At 40.7% G+C, this 23,764-nt stretch overlaps 1 protein-coding gene across 1 annotated transcript; it reads right to left on the bottom strand.

Moving 5' to 3' along the window:
* Positions 1 to 203: 203 nt before the first annotated feature.
* Positions 204 to 22,537, bottom strand: mtnr1al (melatonin receptor type 1A like). Its single transcript, XM_061048568.1, has 2 exons — positions 21,011 to 22,537; positions 204 to 1,684 (listed from the first exon to the last, which is right to left on the bottom strand). The coding sequence occupies exons 1-2, from the start codon at positions 21,303 to 21,305 to the stop codon at positions 915 to 917; spliced, it is 1,065 nt and encodes a 354-aa protein (XP_060904551.1). The 5' UTR covers positions 21,306 to 22,537; the 3' UTR covers positions 204 to 914.
* Between the last annotated feature and the right edge of the window lie 1,227 nt (positions 22,538 to 23,764).

Below are 23,764 nucleotides of genomic sequence, written 5' to 3'. Positions count from 1 at the left end.
GCCTATCACTAGCCTATGTTTTTATCTGTAGGTATTAGAGTTGTCATGACACCAGAATTTACCAAAATTGGGCCCCAAATATTAAGTAATTTCTTGTTTTCAAAATCCCCAAAACTCCTGAATACTGTCTAAATTACTGCTCTGTGTCTGTTGGCAAGAGACATGAAGGCAAATGTTGCACTTCAGCAGGCCACAGAACTTTTGAACTTAAAAGGACCAGAGCCCCTCTCTATCTTTAGTTCCTGGTAGATTTTGTCAAATTTCAGTTTTGTCTTTGCTAGAAATTGGGGTTAACATTCGTTCAACAACCCTTTTGATACCTGTGTTGCCCCTCCATCCATTGTTTGGTCTTCTTCTTTCTGTGTCCATGCGAGAGTTTGGCTTGTTGTCCCGAAGAATGTCAAGTTTAAAATACCAAAGTAATGACTGTAAACTCACAGGTCCTCACCAAGATGACCGTCAACTTGATCATAGTTTGAAAAGATTCTTACAACATTAAAATAATCCAACAGGATATTTAAGACAATAAATAATAATAAATTAAATTCTTTTATTTTGACAAAAATTGGAAAAGTACCCAAGGAAGTTATGATAAAACACGTTACTAAGTTAGGAGATTCCCTCGCTGTTCTTCTGAAGTCTCTCTAGTTCCCTGAAGGCATCACTGATAGCTCTCAGTGTGGCATCATTTATTTCACATCTTATCCACCCTCCTTTCCTCCAGCTATTTGAGTTCTTCCATTTCCCTCTTGCATACAAAGAGGTGTGTCTTCTTCCTCAAATATTTTCCTTCCCCTTTTGTCTTTCTCTCCTGTTAAGGTCAGAATCCTCTTCTTTCATCCCTTCATAGCAGCCTTTTCTTTTCTCAAAAGTTAAAATGACCTGTCCCCAAGCCTCCCCGTTAGCAAATCGTCTCAGCAGTGAAACTTGAAGATGATCAGGACGATCCTCTTGTACTCCTTCCTGAAGTTGTGGTTCAGGACGCCATAGACGACGGCGTTGAGGCAGCTGTTGAAGTACGCCATGAAGTAGCTAGCTGTGAAGAGCCACTCAGGTATCGCCCGGCTCAGCCTCGAGTCCAGTGCCACTGCCAGGCCAATCAGGTTCAGTGGCGCCCAGCAGACGGCGAAAAGCACAAACACCACAAACATGGTGAGGAAGTTGCGGAGGTCGTGTGGTTTGATCTTTGGCCGTGAGTCAGGCTTCACCCTCCGCCTCACCTGGATGACCAGGATCCAGATGCGCAGGTAGCAGTAGGTCACGATGCTGATTGGCAGAATGAAGTGCACCACCACTACCGTGATGGTGTAGAGCGAACTCACTGACTGGGCGAAGGTGCAGGAGTACACCCGCGGGTCGTACTGCAGCGACTCCACGAACCAGTTGGGCACGATGGCGATGATGGTGAGCGCCCAGACGAGCACAACGTAACACATCGTGTTGCTGTTGGAGAAGAGTTTGTCGTATTTAAGGCTGTGGCAGATGTAGCAGTAGCGGTTGATGGCTATGCCCGTGATGTTGAAGATGGAGCCGATGACGCTGAGGCCCATAAGGAAGCCGCTGATCTGACAGTGGATGTAGCCGGCAATCCAGCCATCGTGGAATATGGCGGTCAACACCAGCGGGTAGGGATAGAGGGCGACTACCAAGTCAGCCAGAGCAAGACTCACCACGAAGGCATTTCCTGCAGACATGAGGGGAGAAAGAAAGGTCGTGAGCTGGTGAATTATCTAAAGAACAGATTATTTCAAGTTAAGTAAGACTCAACTATTTGGGAAGGTGTTAGGAATCCTAAACATGTGGATCGTTAAATCTCTTTTATAAGCAGCTAAATATAATCTAAATGGCCAACAAGGTACCCCGTTCACAGTCTATACATTCTCAGGTAGGAACATACCATGAAAAATAAATCAAAAATCCTCGGCACACTGAAACTAACTTTACTGTATTTTATTGTGAGTGAACAACACGTGCTGAGGAAGCTATAAGCTAAATTTAATATTTTGTTCTAAGTCAGGTTAATATTGGGACTCCTTATGTAGAGCAACAGGCATCCGCCAATCAGAAAGGAATGATGTCAAAGGGATTAGGAAAGGACATTTTCACACTTCTAGACACGGTCTCCGTTGGTTTATGTGTCTTTGGAGATCATTTTGGTCATATTTATTTGAAAAACTCAAAAGGATGTCATTCATGTGGATATGAAAGAAAAAATAAAAAAAATAAAATGGACCTTAAATATGTCCTTTGGAGAAACTCTTTGGGTTACCCAATTTAAATCATTGCAAGGGGAGGGAAAAAACAGATCATGTATTAAGAATAAAAGAGTGGGTTCTTTTCTTGCATTGTGTGAAAGAGAATGTGAAAGACAGAAGATTTGTCGCTAACAAATATGAAAACAACACAACAAAAAAGAAAGAAATGAGAGCTGTCAAAAAGAAAAGAAAAACAGCTGAATGCTGCTGAACACACAAAAGCCAAAAAGAAAAAAAAAACATGAACAGGGAACATCAAGCTTGGAACAACTGTGTGCAGGAACAGGACGTTACTGACAGACAGCAGAAAAACAAAAAATAGTTTTGATCAAACAGGCGTGTGAGCGGGAGGCAGACATAAACCATGAAGCCAAAACTCTCAGTCGCATTCTCCTACTTTACTTTAATGGCATCTGGATCATTAGGCTCTCCAAACATCATCTATGCTGCTTAAATGTCTCCACCATCATTACAGGCTAATGATTACGACTGTCATGTACACCCTGCACTCCTTACACTGATCACACACTCTAGTTCATAAAATGTTCATACTAATGATGGACCATTGTTGTTCCCAAGGACTGGGTAAACACTGGTTTTTATGCCATCAACAGATCCATTAGTATCCAAGTTTCTTTTTTTCCCCCCGGCTCTTTGTTCCCCCGAACACCAAATGCTTTCACAGTGAAAAAAGTTCCCGCCCTGCTGATGTGCTCTAAAGGTCTCCCACGTGGGGAAATGAATGAAGTTTGAGGGCCTGATTTAGGAGTTTAACATTTACCTGCCGCCCCAAGTGAACCGTGCTGCATTTCAATTCTACTTCCTCAGTGTTTAAGCCATCGCACAAAGCTCCCTTTATGTAACTATCTTGTGCCTGTCCTTCATTAGTATACCAGGCAGGTTTCTATCTCAGGTTTATACATCCCAAGGTTCCAATTCACACATTTTTCTTTGAGTCGAGTTCCCCTATAATCATCTACTTCATCCATATTGATGTCAGTCACTGACAAAGTTTGAGCTCAAACAAGTGTTAACTTTGATAAAATGTTGAAGCCTCCATGTTCTCTTGGCCAGGTCTTCAAGAAACGAAGATCAAGGTGGTTAAGTAAAGTGTAAATGTTTTAATAGAAACAATCTTCTGTTAAACAAAGGCCATTCTGTTTCATTCGGCCTCTTTCTAAGGCTTACATCATGGGTAATTGCTTGCAATTGATGGTAGAGTGGTTTTCTGTATCTCTAGATACATTCAGAAAATCCAGGGTGAGTAAAAAAAAAAAAAACAGCACTTGCACTGCATTTATTACCACCACTAAATTGCCCTTGGGCAATTCCTGCTAACTGCTCCACAAGAGCCGGGCTCTCTGTAAGACTTCCCAGAGTCCATAAAGGTAAAAAGGCTGAAATAAGGGAAAAATCCAGAGAAAACTGAGTCTGCTTTCACAGCAGAATTTCATGTCTTGTTGGGTAAAATGTTGAGCTCCTTACGATGTCCCATTGGTAATAAATCTGTGACGGTTATAGATATGCACTTAGAGCAACAATGTGTCATTTTGACACTTTAAAACACTAGTTTTAAAGGTTTATTTAGCAGAACCAATGAGTTCCAACTGGGAAAACGGCATCTCTCCCATTTCCACAGAGCGCCAGGCATAGTAACAGTCGGATTAGTAGGCAGTATACTCTTTGATTATGTAGTAGTTTCTTGTGTGGATTTAATTCTTAGTACTCCTAAAGAGAGATTTCATTCCTCCATTCAAATAAGCTTCTGTTTTGCCTTTGTTATTACAATTCGTGTATAGTCAGACTTAAGGTCCTTCCCAACCTTGATAGTAGCCTCTTGTATCTTTATGGTTCCCCTGTTGTTCATCATCTTTACTAGAAGCATTCATATAATTAACATATACTGTCCTTTGCAGATGTTCCAATCAGATCTGAAACAAACCGAGTGGCTGGTCTAAAACCAACACTTACTGTAAAACCCTTTAGTGTGCAGAAATAGATAAATTAAGATGGAGGCTTTATCAAAGTACATAAATCTTCACACACCCAGAGGGGGAGTGTGGTCATTAACTCTGGCAGTGTTAATAACACTTAACTCTACCTGCAAAGCAAAGTGCCTCCATTTAGCATTGATCACTCCCCCCCCCTCCCCCCACTTCATCTTCATTATGAGGAACCTTCATTGTTTGTTATTATTCTGGACGACAAATCTTTGTCACCGAAGAATACTTAGAGAAAAGAGCTGTGGCTCCAAGCACAGAGGCAGGGGACTTGTTAACCGACAGTCAATGCAAATTAGTCCCTGGTTCTGTCTTTATTACTCACGTTTGCCCTTTGGATCTACTCTCAACCATATAGCTCCTCTCATGTGAGCTGAAGATACATGTTAGGGAGAGAGGAGAAGAAACACTGACAGGTTAGAGATTTATTTCCTTATCAGAGGGATTTTGAGAATGACATGAAACTGGCAGAGTCAGTGTCATTAAAGACATTAATACTGTGAACATGTAGATGTGTTGTACCATGTTGTACTTGTGTGGCAGCTTTTTTCATAGTTTCAGTACACTTTTAAACTGTGGAGATTATATTATATATTGATTATGTTGTATTTTTATTAGGGCTGGGCAAGTCAACGTGTTATTTTCGCGTTAACTAATGAATGAATGAATTATCGTCGACAATTATTTTATCTCACATTAACGCAGTTTTTATTATTTATTTTCTTATTGTAAAAGTCTGTTGCTCACTGACTTTTATTTTGTAAAATTCCATCGTGAGCGAGCCTAGTATGTTGCTTACTGCTGCGGCGCTCACAGGAAAGAGGAAACAGTCAGAAAATAATTGGTGGATAATCAAGCATGGAGAAGGGTACAGAACTTTTACATGGCCATTTTCATTTTAAAGTTCTTCCAGACGGCGCAGTCGACAGAGCCAAAGTTATTTGTAACCACTGCGAAGTTGAATTTTCTTATCACCGGAGTACTTCCAGTCTGAAATACCACCTAAATGCAATACACTCGGTTGATACCAGCAAATCATTCAACGAAACAAACAGTGGAGCGAGGCTTCGGCAGACTACGCGTGGGAAAAGTATAGATAAACAAAGACAAGAGAAGCTAACAAATGCTATAGCGAAGTGGATAGCTACAGCCTGCAGGCCGATTAGTGTTGTGGAAGACGTCGGTCTGAGAAACGTTCTCAGAATCGCAACAAATGACGGCAGGTATGAGATTCCCTCAAGACGCACGAGTTGTATGAAAAGGAGAGGCACTGAACATAGACTGGTTATGCTGCTCCCTGATAAAAGAAAAATGTTTCTGCTGTTACCTCAGAAATTGCCTGTTTTAATGTTATGATTATGGCTCAGGATTTTCTGGGCAGTTTTTTTTTTTTTTATATAACAAACAGGATGACATTATGCCCTTGCAGTGGCAATAAGCTTTAGTTTTGTATTTATTTGCTTTGATTACATTACATTACATACAAGTTGAGAAGTACATTTACAATAACAGTGCGCTATACACTACTTTTGAATTCATTATTGGATTTTGCTTATAACAATGTGATTAATCGTGATTAATCACAGGAACTCATGCGATTAACGCGATTAAAACTTGTAATCGTTGCCCAGCCCCATTGGCTGAGTTGAAGTAATATTAAAGATTATGAAGTACAAAAAACAGCAGTTCTTTAAGGAATTGCACGTCTCCTTTAAACAACAACTAAGCACAATTTCAAGTTTAAATTAGTCTCAGAGCTCCCCAAAACATGTCTGTAAACTTTCTTGCTCAAAATCCACTCTGATCCTGTGTTTGATCATGCCTATAAACCCCTCTATTTCAGCCCTGCTCAGCACAGGATGTTTCTGTGTCTGTAGCTTTAAATGCAAATGAGCTGCGTCTGACCACGCCCCTCTGGAAGGGGATTTGGCTTGTGCTTTCTTGTTCCATACCGTATTGTTTACGGGGAGGAGCAAGACTCAGAGGGCAGAACAAACACCTAGTCGTGAGACTGTCACCCACCTGGGGGAGGGTTTACTGCCCTTTGTGTTGTCATAAAGGGAAAATCTCCAAACGGCCGGTTTGAGCACACATTTTCTGAAAAGTTGAGGGCTAGGGGCACACATTAGTATTAGAAAATGATGGTTAAGTGTATATTTGGCATAATATTTAAAACTTGGTACGGTAATCACATTTTAGGACTTGTAAGGTTGAAAACGTTTGCTGCTTGTTTGTGATCTCTACAGAGATACAGAATAGTTTCTCTCTGCTCAGGATTGGTTTCAGATTCAGGCACAACAACACTGCTTTAGGTTTAGAGAATCATGACTGTCCACGGGGGACATGTCAAACAGTCAGACTGACAGATCGTGAACATGACATACAAATAGCGGCAGGTGGAGGGTTTTGTCACTTGCATGTAAACAGATGTTGCTTTGAGACACTTGTTAAAATGACTGATGTTGTCTTTCTTCTTTAGAGGACAGTCCCTTAAAGGTTGAGTGGATTAGAACATTTATATCAATCAATCTCATGTCTGTGGTTAAGTACAGATCTGCATTCAGGATGTGATTAGCATAAACAGGGAAAACAACTAGCTTGATTTTGTCCAAGGGTATAAATGTGCATAAAATGATATCTAAAGCTCCGTTTCCTCCTGGGTGGCATGGGCCCCCCTTGAAATCTTATTGCCCACTCGAGGTGCCACCCCAATTTTTAAAATATGATTACAGACCTGAGAAAGAGAATGTGTTTGCCAATGAGCTAATGAATCCAAGTATGACTCATACAGTAAGCTCATACAGCCACAGTACAGAAGCTTTCAGTAGCAGTTCCCACTTTCATATGTAGCGCTCTCTGAAGTAGCATCGGGTGTTTCCACGGCAATGATAAACATGTCATGTCTGTCATGGCGGCAGCATGACAAGACACGATCCGTTACAATCATCTAATTAAGGATTTCTCAGGCTTTGATGACTGTAATGCGAGTACTCAAGAAAAAAAATTGTACATATTGTACGTTTAAATGTTTTCAGACATTTTAGTTCTTTCATCAAAGTCCAACAACAAGAGGCCCCTAAGCTCCATAATGATGAATGAAACACAACCAGTTATGCTAATGATCCTCTTCATTAAGACGAATAATAAGCAGAGATTTGTATCGCTGTGATGTGATCTTTGCCTCTTGAACACACTAAGAACTCACACTAGTTTCAAAGACATCAGGCTTTCGCAAATTCAAATGCTAATTTATGCCACAAGTCGCTCCCATATCTAATCAGATCATCTGTTCTGGAGACGCTGTGAACTCCAGTCGGCTGTTTCTTGAGTTATACTGTAGCGGCATGTTCCCAGCAAGACAGATGTCAGCGTGAACGAGAATCTCATACACACTCTTCTGAGGTGAGACTCTTTGTTTTTGTCTGTGTGTCTCATTTGTTTCTCAGCAGTGTGAGTGTGTTCAGCACTGCAGTCGGCGCCGTCTGTGTGTGATCCTGACAGCGGCTCTGACTGCTGCCGCTTGTATCTTATTCACGTACAACTGCAAACACTGCTGTCATCCACAGACACACAGATATAAAGTTGCAGCATAGGTGTGAAAAAATAGACCCTTTCTCTGTCTGACTCACCCTTCAGCTGACATTTCTGGATCACGCTGGAATATTGCAGTGACGCAGTATTGTGTGTTTGTGTTTGGAGGGTCATATTCAAGGCTTCAGGCTGAATTTGAGAGTCAATTTGAGCTCAGCAGAAAGTTTTGATTACTTCAAACCGAACTCAAAAAGTTATTTTTTCTGTTTTCATTGTAATATGGTTTAAATGTTGTTTGCTTTCTGTGAACTTTTAGGATCGATGTCTTGTTTTTTTTGCCACTGTTTTCATGTGTTTAACGTTCTTACAGGAGAGACACACTTTCCTCAACTTTAAAAACACTTGACCTTAAACAAACCTCAAACTTGATCATACACTCTCGAGTGTTATTGGCATAATTAACACCAGGGAGAATTGGATAGGATTAAAAACTAACAATTCAGACCATAAACTCACACATCACTGAAAAGTTGAATAGTTTTCCTCAGACTTTTGTACTAAGGCTCTTTTTGCAACCCCTGGAATCTCCCCCTGATGGCTTGTAGAAATCATTTTGGTTCAAGGCAACCAAGAGCCTATGCCCCCTTCTTACATACAGTCCATGAAATGAATGAAAAGACAGCTGACTACTGCTGGTAACTGGCTGTGAAGATAAATCGACCTATCTTGAATGTGTAAAAGTTGAATAAATAGCCTGTTAAAGTCTTTTTGTTTTCAGCAGAACATCTTTGCAGCTGCCGGGAGCAGTTAAACACTGAACTTTCACAGCCTTTCATGAATCGATGGCCTCAGTAATTAGAGAAAGCATTGTTCATGTTGGTGCAGAACACTGAGGCTAATGAGAGAGCTGCAGGTAAACCAGGAGGGCTAATGAGCCTTTTTTCTTATGTGGTGTTTCAAGAGTTACTCAACCCAAAGAGCTGTGTTTTTTAGTGCTGAGCATTCAAAAACACTGAGCTTGGACTAAAGTTTGTGTTTTCTGCAATCATGGGGGTACAAAATGTTTTTATTCTAGTAATGTAGAATACAATCCATACAGAATAAAAATAAAACACATGTATTAAAAGAAATATCTTTTGATTCCTATTTTATTCTTTTGGGGATTTTTGGGAAGATTTATTAATACATTTATTTGAGAGGCGAGTGGATAGAGTAGATCAACAGGGTGAGAAAGTATGGAATGACATTCTGGAAAGGAGCTGTGATTCAACCTCTAACGTGGTCGCCCACTTGGCGGCTTATAGCCTCTGTACGTGGAGGGCGACCTAGGCAAACAGGAGCACAATATATCCTATTATTTCTAATACTGCTACTTTTATCTTTCTCTGAACATTAGCAGGATAGAGTGGGGGAACCCACGGCCCCTGGGCCAGTAATAGTGGTCAACTGAACACCCAATCCAGATGTATTTATAAATCAAATTCAAAACCTACAAAGGTTGACCAAAGTGATGTCCAATCAATCATAAAAACATGGTAAAACACTACGACCAATAGTAAAACAATAGGACAAGATACAAAAGTGAAAAATGTTCAGACCAATAGGAAAGCAAAGCTGAAAGCCAGAAGCGCCAAAAGTCAAGGAGTAGAGGTGCGTTTTCATGGTTTGATTTTAAAACAGGTAGTTTGGTGGACACTGGACAGTCAGACATGTGATGGCTGAGCGTCACTGTAGAGCACTGTAGCCTTTTCTATTGTGTGTTTTGTAACACTCTCTTTTTAATAAAGGATAGGTAATATAAAAATCACTATTTTGTAAAGCCTCGGTCAAACAAATCAAACGAGAGCATAAAGTTCCTCAAAGACATATGGGCACACCATTTTGGGACACGCTTTTTGAGTAAAATCCACTGCACACCTTTTTTAGATTGACCTTTCAATACCTGCCCCTCTGTTTTTTTTTCCCATTGGTCAGAGCTGTTCTCCAAGCTCAGTCAAACAGTAACTTCCTTTTTAAACAAAACACCCGACACAGAAAAATATGTGACTTTTGGAAAATACTTTATTTGTGGGGAGTCCAAGCGTACAAGCGGTAAAACTCCTAACTTTGTACAGCCGTCTTCCAGGCCTACAGCAGGTAAGTGTTTGATACTCCAAAGATAGATTGTGTTTGTTAGACAGCCTCATTCTTATGGATGTGAGCCTGTGCAATGCTGCATTTCATTGCCATGGTGGCATAAAGAAAGGCATTTATACAAACAAATTCATTTTTCAGAGTCAGGATCTGAAGGTTTCAGGTTAAAGATGAGCCGGGGTTGTTTTGCCTCAAAGGCCTCGGGCAGCAGCCGAGTCCTCGCCGATCCTGAAAACACAAACAGGCAGAAATTAAATAAAATGATAAAGTATCTGAGCAGTTAAAGGAAATGAGATTAAATAAATCATGGTGCTACTCGGCAGCGACTCACCAGACTGTCTGAATCCCGGGGCAGGTGTGCTGCAGCTGGTGGGGATCAGGTCAGGCTCATCAGACGTGATGTCGGAAGGGAAAAGGGAGGACGTGACTTCATGTTATACACTGCAGCAGAGCACATGTCTTCACTTTAAAGGCCATGTGTTCCTGCTGCCACCTGTTGCTGCTGTGTAATCTCCTTTTTTTTACTCTCAGTGGATTTGTGAGTTTTGCGTTATCCACACCATGCCCTCAATAAATTAGATTTTCTAATATATTCACAAGTGACATTTTAAAAACTCCACAATTACTTCTCTTTGCTGAATAGAACTTCAGCCTTTTCTCATTTCCAACTTTTTCCATAACAGCAGCTTGATAAGTTTGCACAATTTGATGATGTAGGTACCCCATCTGAATAATGTGTGGACACTTATTTAGCTCACTGGTTTATACACTGTGTAAGAAAGACGATGAAGCATAACGGTAGCTACATATTATGAAGGGGTCAAAAAAATCATGGGACTTTCCTCCACGAGGAAACCAAAAGTCTATGTGAATGTGTTCAAAGGAGTCTACTTAGTTTAAAGTTACGTACAAAAGTTATTCTTTAAATTGGTTACACTGTGTAATATATGTCAGTTTGTAAAATATATTAGGTTGTGCAAATAACGTGCACATTTGATAGTAATACAAAAAACGAGTTTTTGGTGCCTTGACCAATAGTTTCTCTAATAGTTAAACATATTACATATTATATTTAATCTTTTGCCTTGAAAAAGGTTGTTTTAGCAGGGTGATGTTAATCATTTACCCAGTGGCCCCCTGCAGGTCTACTCACCTTGACTTAGTAGTAGTGACAAAACTGCTGTTTTGCGAAAAAAAAAAAAAAAAAAAAAAGGGATTGAAGTCCTACAGTCATGCCTAGAGAGATTGCAACATTTCTTAATGAAGTTTTTAAGTCATATTTCAGACAGTATCATAATAAAAAAAAAACCTCTGGAGTCTTTGGAAAGAAGAATATTCCTAACCCTCTTTGACAAGCAGCTGTTCTCCATGAAACCAGCAGTGATCATGACCTGCTCTTAGACCTGCACTGTCTAATTAGATTCTTCTCTGAATCTGGACTCAACACAAACAGTGACTGTTCAGAATTATAAAACAGCCTCACTCAGAGAGTCATGTTGATGGATGACTCTCTTTAATCCTCTGCATGACATAACCCTAAAACAGTGACCAATCAGCCTTTATGCACCAGGCCCTTTTAGAATACATGGTTGATTGCAAAATAGCATTAACAGGGCCAACCATTCACTTAACTGGTAATACGTTCCATTATTGATTATTGATGTGAGAGAGGAAAATTCACCCGTTTACAATCTGCAGCCTTTCTCTTTGAAACATGTTTTTCTTGTTGGTTGTTAAAGGGCATCCAACTCAAGATGGACACAGGCTTCATGAAGTCCCCCTTTTAAAGATTATTTGGCTTATATGAGTAATTGATTGAATTTTACATGTAATTGAGAGAATAAAGACCTTAACCAGTTTAAACGTTTTGGCCTACACTCATTGTGGAGTCAGTGTTTTTACCTTTTTACCCATGTTTTAGAAAGACATGAGACTCAGTAGTGGGAGGTGCATTTATCTCCAAAAGCACAATTTCTCACAGACGGACCAGGATATCTTAGATGTTAGCTTGATGTTTATTAGAGATGGGGACTCAAGTTTCAGACTCGAGACACACTTAAGGCGCACACAAATGCGAGACTTAACTTGGACTTGCCCCTCAAAGACTTCAGAGTAAATTGTCATTCCCTCCCATCTTGCGTAACCCACCGCGTCATGTGCGCGAGCAGCCCCACTCCATAAATGACACGGCGAGCACATCCCCTGGAGCTGCTACAGACGGAACATCGTCCCAGCGCAGACTCACTTGAGATGCTCGTCCAGGTTGCCTCGTTCAGGAGGACAAACCTCAAACCTGGAATGTTTTGAAGAAGCCCCGTATATGATGTGACACTGAATTTTTAGCTTTAGTGTAAACTTATGTCAAAGTATTGACACATCAAGCTCCACAGATGATTTACCCTTTATAAAGTTAATCATGTTGTGCAGTGACACTGATATCTCAGTGACACCTGATGTCCATCTCTGCTTTAAAAACTGATAAAAGTCCTCCTGCTGGGGACTGTACCTGCTGTCCCCCTCAGTATTTATAAAGGTGTGCTATCTGAAGACCCAGAGGGGAGTTTCTATAAATACTTTTCCCCTGCTGGCCAGCTGTGACCTTGCTTGGACAGTGCAGTCACCAAATACTGAAGCTGTCGGTAAAGTGACGTGTGCAGGGGCTTTACATTTCACCCCTTACACCTCCCCTTTAAAGTCAGGTTAATAAGAGGCTTTCCTCCGTTGCAAGAAAAAACAATTGAATGCTGCTGTTTCGACTTACTTTGTCAGTGTTGCTAACAAACTCAGGCTATTTGTGGATAGTGAAAGCTGGAAAACATCTTTATTAAATGTCTGTACTTAGCATTTAAGTTGTATTTGAAAGGTTAGGCACAGTTTGGCAAAATGTAAAGTCGGCCTTATTGTCTATTCAAACATTGAAGCGTATTGTGCAATACAATTTACTTGAATGCAAATTAATTTCTGGGACATTTTAGAACCCATCCACTTTGGTTCGATATTTCTCAGGATATGTTTTTCTTTGCACGACTGTCACCTTTCAAATACTCACAAGCTCACAACTGCCATATGAAAAAGCGCCTCCTCAGAAACATTTTTAATCAAAAAAATTTTCTGCTGCTGTGATTTAAATTTCAGGCTCTTTTATGCTGACACTTCAAGCTTCTAATTACAGATCCAAACTTGATTCAAGATTTGTCGTTTTCTATTTGCTGTGTATTTCAAGTTCCTTTAAAGTGTTCAAGGCTACTAACATTTGCCGAAAGGTTTAAACTCTTGTCGTCTCACTTCTTGTTTTATAGATGATGCTACACCATAAAACCCCCCAAAGCCATGTGTGGCTTCTGAATGTATATTTGTTAATGAGTGTTCATAATGTGGTCATTACAGAGCGTTTCAAACTGTGTCACCTTCTGCGGCGAGTTCGCACATTTACATAATAAGTTTCATTAGTTTGGAGCTTCAGGGTTTGGTTGAGATCCATTAGAGCTCCTCGGAGTTAACTCCACCACGTAGTGAGATGTGGGGATGAATATGAAGGTCAAAGAAGCACCCTGAGCGCCGTCTTAGCAGTAAATCCCCTCAGTGTGTGGTATTTCAGAGATAGACCCCCCCTCAATCCTGCTGGTTTCCAGCTGTCAGACCGGTTGGTTCAGGATTTAGAGAAACACCCAGAGAACATCCATCTGTTCAGATTTACTTATCGTTATGTAAAGAGTGAAACCACCCACCATACCAACACTTAAAACTGACTGAACTCCATCTGTGGGGCTGCTGTTATTTAATATATCACAGACTTTAGGACGATGCATCATCCTTTCATTATGAAGCAGTTTACTTTAGTTGTTTTGTACTTGTTTTGTACTTGTTTTGTACGTTTGGGGTTCTGCACGGGTAGAGCAAGGCATCAAGCTAAGGGAACTTGTTTTAATCTAATTCTTGATCAAAAGTTGTTTAGAGGATTTTGAGCTCTATTGAGTCAGATTTTGATTTCTTTGTATTGTTAACAAGCCTCAACCTCGAGGACTAAAATATGAGGGCCAAACAAAAAATTTCAAAAACTGTAGTTCCGCATATATCCCATAGAGTCCCATGTTAAACTGATCTTCTTAACAGCAAATATCATTTTCATTTTACCTTTATTTATTCTCAAGAAATCATTGAGGGCAAGCCCTCATTTACAATGACGTTGAGAGTACAATTAAAACGAATAAGAGACAAAAAAGACGAAAAACAACGAAGACAAAATACATAGATTATAAGACCAGAAGAATAAGCAGTAAGCAGGTAACTACAGTTAATAACATTTACACTCGTGAGTACAGTGAGCTGTGATCAAGTTTTTAAATTGACCCATAGTAACCATTGTATTGAGTTTGAATGTGTTTTGTATTGTGTTCCAGGTGTGTGCAGCACAATAGGTGAAGGATGTTTTCCCAAAGTTCGTTTTTACATGTCAGTTCGTTTTTTCATCAGCATGTTTATTGCTGATGAAAAACCCACCATCATTGGGCTCCATAATGCAATGGATGACGTCACTAGGACTTTGTCCATGTTTTCTATGCATGTGGCATTAACAATTTCCAATATAGATGACATTTTTTGCAGTCAAAGTTGTTTGACTGTTCTTCTTCCATGTTTACAGAACAAAAAAGGAGAATCCAGAGAATACTTGAGGCACGTTTTAAAAGCACTCTGTTTGCGCTACACATACAGCAAACCATGCACTCTTCACAAATAGTCTAACACAGACCTACAATCACTTCTGCCATGATCAGTGGAAAGTCTGAGACTGGGTGGCACAGTGGTTAGCGGCCCAGGTTCGATTCCAGCCTGTGGCTCCTTTCCCGCATGTCATTCCCTACTCTCTCTCTCTGACTTCCAACTCTACTGTCCTATCTCTCTATTAAAGGCACAAAAAGCCCAAAAATAAATCTTGGAAAAAAAAAAGGAAAGTCTGAGGCTGACATCTCTTATAAATGTCCGTCAGTTACCACCAACTGCCTGAAACTGCTAATAATTTCACTCTAAATGTGTTTGGCTATTAGGCCCATTTGCATTGAGGCAGGGGGGCGAAAATGTTTCAATGATTTCTGATTAAACAGCTGCAAACGGCACTGGGGCGCTAAGATGCAATTTGCTTGGAAGCACAGTATCGGTGTGCATTTTATCATTAGCAGGTGCTTTGAGAAATACATGGTTTCTTTTTGTCCTTTTAAGCAGGTTTGGTGGCTGCATAAAATAGGTTGTCGTTATGGGCATTTTCCAGTTTTGTCAGTCTCAAAAAACTGACATGAATGATGTTAAAGTCGATTCAGAGGATCAGTTTGAGCACCTTTTGAAAAAGCTTTTTATATTTTCCTTCAGGAGTCTGGACGCTGCTAAACTAAGAAACAAGGCAGAGTAATCAGCAGAGCTAATAAAGCACAGATGTGGGGCAAAAAATGCATGTTCAGGAATGGATCCGGGTGACATTTAGAGTTCCCCTGTCTGGTCTTCTGTGGATTACAGGCGGGACTGACGGTCGGTTCTGAAAAGGTTGAAAACTACTGATCTACCAGCCTCTAGATCAATAAGAAACTGTCTGACTCGTTCAGGCTTCTACAAATTGATTTCCAGCTTCCACACAGCAGTTTTTCTGCAGCTTAAGAGGCAACAAATGACTCAAACTCTTTTAATTTGAGCAAACAGCCAGGAAGCATTGGCGCAAAATACAATAAAGCAAGTCGGCGGTGGGCTGAGCGGAGCTGCCAGACAAGTCAACACGTTTCTCTGTATTGATGTGATACTTGACTTTGTAAAGCCACTGCAAACATTGACCCACAAGAGCCTTCTAACTTTGTTATTTAGAGGCTTGTGTAAATGATGACACCTACAACAGTATTAGAAAATAGTTTGAGTCTAAATTGTAGATATTTTTCATTAAACATTTCTTAAACAAATTAGAAAAAATCTTCTTTTGTAAGATGGCAGAGCTTCTGAGTTTGACTCAAGCAAACTACTTAGAGCTGCGCTAAAGGAGAGTCTGGTATCACCATTCCTCGGTGGAGCCAGGCAGCTGTCGACTCCATGGGATCTGTCCCACCCACACACTTTGAAGAACTGGTTCAGATGCCATAATTGTTTTTTGTACAACATTTTCTGATGGTTTCCTTTCTTTCCTGTCGGATTTTGTGGATGCTTAACAAGAGTCTCAAAATTGAAATTACATGTGCATCTTTCCTTTTTAAAAGCTTAAAGCTCTCATACATATATAATGTTGACTAAAACATGTATCGACAGATGTTTTTTGCACCACGAGCTGCTGTAACTGAGGGTCAGATTATGAATGACGGTAATCTGTTCTGTGTAGATGTGGTGACACTAACATAATAAACAGTGACAGGACTCTGCTGATGATCAGGTGCAGTCTCTGACAGGACAGGAGGAGAGGGGAGATGGATGGATGTTGGGGAGGACATTATAATGGAGAGAGGAGGGGAATAGTTACAGGGATGTGAAGAGGAGATGGTAGGAATCTGGAGGAGAAAAACTGCAAGACACCAGCTGGGCTGGAGAGACGGGAAGAGAAAAGTAATTAAGAGGAGGAGGGGGGGCGAGTGATTGAAAAGGGAGAAACATGGAGGAAAGTAGAGGGAAGGTGAGCAGAGGCTTGTAAAGGAATGAATCAAATGGAACGAACAAGAAAGGCATGCTAGGGAAGGGAAGTAGAATTGGAAGGGCATGAGATGAATTGAGAAGATGCGGAAACTGAGGAAAAAGCAGGGAGGGTGAAAAAAAAGAGATCAGACAGGACAGGAAGGAAGATCAGATGAATGAGGTGGCAGCATGAAGATTAAATGAGAGCGGTGAACAATTCATCCAGTATTCCACCTCCAATCGTTACATTTTCACTCACAGACGACGGGGATGCAGGAAACCTGCGGACTGATGGAAAAAGCCAGAAAACAAATGAGCTGCCTGTGTTTGAGTGATGTGTATGGGACAGCTTTGACAAGCTGACGGCACTGACAGGACACGGCTGTTTATGTGTTGATTCATTGGGATGCTAATTTGTCATTGTGACAAGCAGCGGGGAGCTGTGCAGCCCGACTGTGACAGGTGACAGAAAATTATCTTAAAAAGAGATAAAGTTAATTAACTTGTAAACCTGCCAACTACACTCCTCCCTTCTTGTTTATTCAATACTTAAATTCAACATTATTCCAGATTTTCTTTCTTCTTTGCAATTTCTTTATAAATGTATAACTCCTCTGTCAAGAACAACATTTGATGCTGTTGCGCTCAAACTCCCAAATGCAAGTTAATTACATTGATTTTTTTTACAGACATCTTCGTTTTAACTCAGCTTCATTTAGAATAAAAACTGTTTTCAGAGGTCAGAACTAAAAACTGAAATAAAGACATCCAACGATGCTCACAAAAGTTATATATGTAACCGTGAGCTAGAATCCAGGACAAAGAACACTTCTTCGTCAAAGTGTGGCACAGATTTAGCCAGATCCTGTCTAGTTAATGTGTCGCGATTCATAAATGTAGGAAACTCAAGATTGCACAATTATTTGAGGCGATTTCGCCATTATACTACGATTACAAAAATCTGCAAAACAAATATATCTAAAATGTCTGTTCTTTGGTTGCTCGTCTTTCTTCTTCACAGACACGACATTAGAACGATCAATATCTTTTTTTTTAACCGTGCAAACTGTCCAACATGATAAAAAAAGATAGTAAAACTTTTATTGTATGCTGCATTCTCATAGCTTAGGTTGCCATCAAACCAAACAGCAACACATGTGTGTCCCCTCTGTAAACAGACACCTTCATACACGATCCATATTCATTTTTTAGATCAAACTTTGAGGCCTGTGATGAAATACAAACTGTAAATGTACTTTCTCCTTTATACCTGTCTAATATTCTTGCATAATTAAGAATAATCAGCAGGTAGTAATTGGTTCTCTTCTTCTTCTTCTTCTTATAGTCTGCCGAGACCTTTACATTTAAACAAAGAAATCATCTTTTGTCTTTCCTAAAAGCTTTTTCTTGTTGGCTCAGGACTCAGCTACTTTATCTTAACTCTCCGACCCAAGTGTTTCATTTGATCCATTAATGTCCAGCTGACAGGGATCAACTCTAAACTTTGAAATAACCACTTTGGTTTTCTAATCCTCTGATTTTAGTTTTAACCCACAAACCTCGCAGTCTTTCACTCCATCTGCTCCTCTACCTACACCCATAATCACTTCTTCTTTTTTACAATCACCATGTCTGTTGTTTGTTTATTCTGAGTTTTTAAGTTGGTCTGAGCTGATCGCAGCATATCTTACTTTTCTGTTGGTTCTGGCTCTGTTGCTTTTCCTTAAGTTATTTCATTGTTCTCTTCATAAAGGTGTTTTTTCTTCATAAAGGGGTGGGGGTGGGGGGGGGCTTTCATTATAGAATCAACAGAATGGCAGAAAATGAATTGGGATCAAGAAACGGCAAACAGGAGCTTTTGTAGTCAAAGAAATATAAAGACAGTAACAAGAAGACATTAACACAGTGGTTAAAGAAGCGAACAAAAGCTGTACTTGTACTACTCAAAGCTGCTTTTCTGCACTCTTTGCATTCCTTAGGTGTCAGTTCACTTCAGATGGTCAAACATATTCACAAACCTCAGCCTCCTACACCTTTCTGTCACTTGTTGTATGAAGGGATGACAGCTCTGTCCAGAAAACTGAGCTCAGCGTAAAGCTCATTCAGAAAAAAAACGTTCTGTATGACTCATTCATTCACAGTTCTCCCACGCAGCTCTCCCTCTCTACCCTCTATCCTTCAAAGCAGCTGAAAACAACCTGAATGTGTCACAATCTCTATCAGCCGATCATTATGATGGTAAACTTTAAATCCACCCAATTCTTCTCCGGTGCCATCACTTTCAACGTCACTCAAAGCTAAAATATACATCTTAGGTCATTTGCTTGATGCTAACACATAATGGAAATAGCAAATAACGAGCCAACAGAATAAGAATTGCAATCGCTGTAATTTTAACTTAAGAAACAATCGATTTTTAAAAATGTTTATAGTGTCTAGATATGCAAAGCTAGTTTCTTAGCATCTCTATAGTGTGCACTGTTACGCCATAGTTGTGTCACTGGTCGATAGTCTGTGGCCTGTGCGCTATGACACCTGTCAATCATTTACACTACTGAAGTGAATGGAAGGGGGTTGCTACAGAACTTGGAGCCCAATTAGAGATATTGCATATTCTTGTTTAAACTATTAGGTTGGGCTGCCACTAAACTTGAAACCGTCTGCCTGACAAGATGGTGACTTAACTTTCCTCATTGCTGTGTACATTTAGACACTAAAACATGAAAACCACACAGCTAAAAGTGCTGCTTCATGTAGACACTTCACCACCAAGTGTACAGTGTGAGGTAGAAACCATGAATCAAGATCCTGCTTTCTGAACAGTTTCCAGCATCAGGGTGGCCAGTGATCATTTTCCTAGCGCTGCATCTTCCATGCACAACCTCCTGTTGATCTATGTGTCCATTAATGCACACACGGAGCTAAGTGCTTCTACTACACAGCTGCTTATCCAGGCTTTCATGAAGGAGAAAACAGCCTGATATTTGACCTGGTGACTTGTTGACCTTCTGACCAAACAAGCTTCTGTATCAACAACAGCTTTATGAAAGGTAGAGGCAGTGTTGGGGACGATGCTGGGAATTGATTTTTCCTGCCTGGACTATCAATGTGGGTGCTTCACAGGAACGCGAGGACCATAAACGTCAAAACAACTCTTCAATATGCATATATTTTGTACGAGTGCGAAGAAGCTTCTTGTCCTCGCTAAGTGCTTCTCATGTGATATCTTCAGCTTCAGATGGCTTTACTGGAGCATGCTGCTGAGTGAAAGATAAAAATTATGCGCCTGATTGATTTTTTTTTCTCTCTACAATGTTATGTTTAAAGTGGCCGGGTTAATATTATGCACAGTGCTGCTCTTGAAGGCTCGCAGTCCTCCTCTATCTGTGGCTTCTATCAGATTTACACATCGATTACAGTGAGTCACCAACTACAGCTTTACTACTTTTCACCTCCAAAGCCCTTGACAAAGAGGCTGAACTGTCCTGCAACTGCTAAAAAAAAGAAAAAAAACTTTTTTTTTTATCGCTGACCATGACAAATATTCTGCCACTGCTGCACTTTTATACAAATAAGACAACAAGTCATACATAGTTCTGCATCTGCTCATTTGCAGTAGCCAAACATGCTGTCAAAGAGTCCTTGAGAAAAACATCAAGCAGAGAGCTGATCAGCATGAAGCAACAACAAGACTGAAGATGAGAGGTAGCACTTGACCATACACATACACATACTTATAAGGCATTGATAGGCAACTGATATGTGTCAACTTTGCGGGGTTTCATTGTGTCTGAAAACCAGTCTTGAAAAACTAATTTCTTCTTTGAGAACAGCTTTTAAAGCATGGCACAGGCAGTTAACTCAAGCCTGTGATTTGTAATTTGCGATGTTACATGTTAGCGAGGACAATTGAGCTCTCAGGGAGTGCAACAACTTCTTCTAGCAACTCTGCCCAATTTATTGTATTATAATGCTGCAGGGAAGTCGGATGCAGAAACGAGTCGGCTTACAGACTTCTTCGTGATAGATAAACAGTTATAGAGAGGAGGTTAGCCATATTTGTCTCTGATTATGCAGGACAGCTGTATTCAATGTGTGAGATCTATTGATATCCTCTTTTTTTTTCAAAGAAACCTGAGTTAAGTGATTCTTTAATTAATCCTTTATAATTAAAAGTCTATTTTTTGTAATTCTCCTGCAAGGTATGAAAATGTAATTCAAGAAATAAAAAAGTTATCTTATCAATGGTTTAATGAGTAAACTCTACTACTCAATAAGTAGTGACATAAGGTATTGTCAGCATGGCTGGTCCATAAAAGTTTCATCTTAAGATGATGTTCTGATCTAAACCTCCAGCAAAAATGATAAGGTTTTGTAAAAACAAACACAGCAAGCAAATTGTTTTACTGTAACAGCTTTTTGATGCTGATCTAACCACGCACACAAAACCTGTACCTGCTTTCCTGAGTTTCCTGTTTCTGAACACGGACACGATGACCAGCATGTTCCCGATAACATCCACCACGATGGTCGTGATCAGCACGCCGGCCAGCAGGGTTACCACCCAGGGGAAGGACTGGTGGTGCTGACCTGGGGCCCCCTCTTCCCCTGTCGGCGACGAGTTGCGGGGCCCCAGCGTCCCCTCCACCATGGTGGGCTCATGGTCCTCCAGGGACATCAGTTGCGGGAGGTGCCTCGGGTCGACGAGTCGCATCGGGTCGTGGCTGCGGAAGGAGGGTCCATTCAACATAATAACGCACAGCTGACCGGAAAGTGTCAGTCAGAGTTTGGGCGCTGATGGGAACTCTGTCCATGTACTGACGTCATTGTTAATGCTGAGTGACATACATGTTTTTTTTTTTACTTTATATCTTGTGGTTTTGACCACACTTCAGAGCTTTTTAGAGTCCAATGCTGCCACAGCAACTTCACAGTAAACGAGCAGCTGGGAGGAGAGGAAGATGGAGAGGGTTTGCGACCGGACCCGCACCAGAGATGTGACACATGACCAGGAAACAGCTGATACAGTGTGACAAACTGTGAGACACTTTCACAATAATACAGCGAGCTCAGAGCTTCAGCGACTCCGCATCCCAATGAACCCTAATATGAACTTTAAAAACTTTGTAAATCCTCCTTATGTTACTTGTGTACTAGCCTACACATCTGGCTTTTAGCACAGAAAGAAAGGGAGACACATTAAATACGTCTCGTCTTCCACTTGTGGTTCTTGTGATTCCGGGTTTTTGGGGAAGCTTTAGCCCTCTTTTCTTTCCGCCTTGATGCAGCTGTAAGCACGGGGAGCTGTGCGCTTTGCTGCGCGCAATGGCACCGGGGCGAAGCGTCCTTTAAGCGCCCGTGTCTCCACACTGCGCAAAGCAGAGCAGTTCTAGGACACTATAGCGCGGTGTTATCTTTGACATGTCCCACTTTCTTCACTTCGACACCTCTGTGGACGAGCACACAAAAACCGACAGAGGAGTACTCTAGAAATGTGCGCTCAACAAATCTCCTGGACACAAAGGAAGAAAATGCAACAAAAGTCTTTAAAAGCAGGTGACACGCGGCCAGTCTAAAGTCCAGTCCCCATTTAAAAAGAATGAAAATGAAAACAAAAATGCAGAACTGAAGCTTCTCAGGTCATTTTTGTGTGAATCGAGACCTGTCCAGCAGCTGGAGTGATGTTTCCTCTCTGGTGTTTCATTCACAAATCCGCGTGATTCCTGCTTCATTCACTTTAATTTGCCGCTCTGTCTCGCTCTGCCGGCCTCACGTTCATTCAGATTCGCACGTGCGAGATGCAACTTGAGCTCTGAGCGTCTTTGAGGAGGTTTACGTGCCTTATAACCATCCAACCATCATGCGCACGCTCTCCCTCTCTCCTCTTTTTTTCTCCTTTCCGGTTTCTCTCTCTCTCTCTTTTCTCTTGCTGCTGTAGCTTTGTGTAAATTGGAGTGTGTGCGTAAATCTGCCCCACACACTGTCCACATCATCGATAGCGATGCTCTCACGTCCCTTTCTCTCTTTTCATTCCCTTTTGTCCTGAGTTTTAATTTCTCTTCCTATCCCTCATCTCTAAATTTCTCTTGATTTCCACCTGCGCGCAGAATTGCCTTTATTCGACATACAGCGATACTTTCTCTTTCGTTCAGCTTCTTATCGCTTCTTCCAGATGCCTGCACGTGCCATCGCCTGCACGGGTGCGCGCGCCTGCACGATCCATCCTGAAGGCATCACTGGCAGCTCCACATCTCATCTATATCGTGTGGCAGAACTCAGAGCCCATCTCTGATTCTCAGCAGTAAATTAAGCTTCACCTCTTTGTTGAGCTAAGTGGCAGTGATTTACGATGAGAATTAAAACATCATAGAAAAAGAAAGCAGTAAGTAGAGACTGTTGAGTGCGTTAGAAACATTAAACACCTGCGCAAAGTGGCAATGTGTGGGAGGATATTTGGCTGCTGGATGCCTGCAAGTCAGATAATGGCAGATAAAAAAAAGAAAGTAAAAGACAAGTTTAAAAGTTAGTGTCTGAAACCTTTAACTTTGCACAAACTGTGGGCTCAAAGCAATCTATAAAAACCAGTATTTATTCTGATCACTATCACTTTTCTAAACAGTGTTCTCACCTGTCATTTGCCTCCACCCTTGGTATTGTTTGCTTCTTTGTTTGCTTGGTAGTGTTTACTTCTTCTTGCAAAAAAAAAAGTTTTATTGAATCAATGTTCTGACTTCCAATTCATGTATGTCATGTGTTTTAGTCCTGTTAATTTCCTTGTGTTAGCCCAGACCTTACCTCATAGAGCTCCCTTTGTGTTAATGAGTCTCAGTGAATATGCATTGATGTATACACACACACACACACGTGCGGTCCCACCTTTTCCTCAAGCTCTCCACCAATCACACACATGACAAACTGCATAGAACACTGTCATAGGCACTTGAAATAACTGACAGGCTTACGACCTCTCAGAGCACTGCTGTCTATCCAACATATTTACTGACATTAGGGAGAAATCAGTTACTGCCATTACAGGCGTTATCTTAAGTAACACAACAGTTAACAACATGACATCTGATCCATTACAATATGTATTTTAGTCATAGCTGTTAAGGTAAAATTGGCCGAGTAAATTAACATTTGAAATTTTTCTAACTCCTGAACTTAAAAACAAAATAATAAAAAGCTTTTAGATGCTTGAAAACTTTT

The sequence above is a fragment of the Labrus mixtus genome, chromosome 10 (genome assembly GCF_963584025.1).
Source record: "Labrus mixtus chromosome 10, fLabMix1.1, whole genome shotgun sequence".
NCBI lineage: Eukaryota > Metazoa > Chordata > Actinopteri > Labriformes > Labridae > Labrus > Labrus mixtus.
This window is presented reverse-complemented; position numbering and strand designations above follow the sequence as displayed.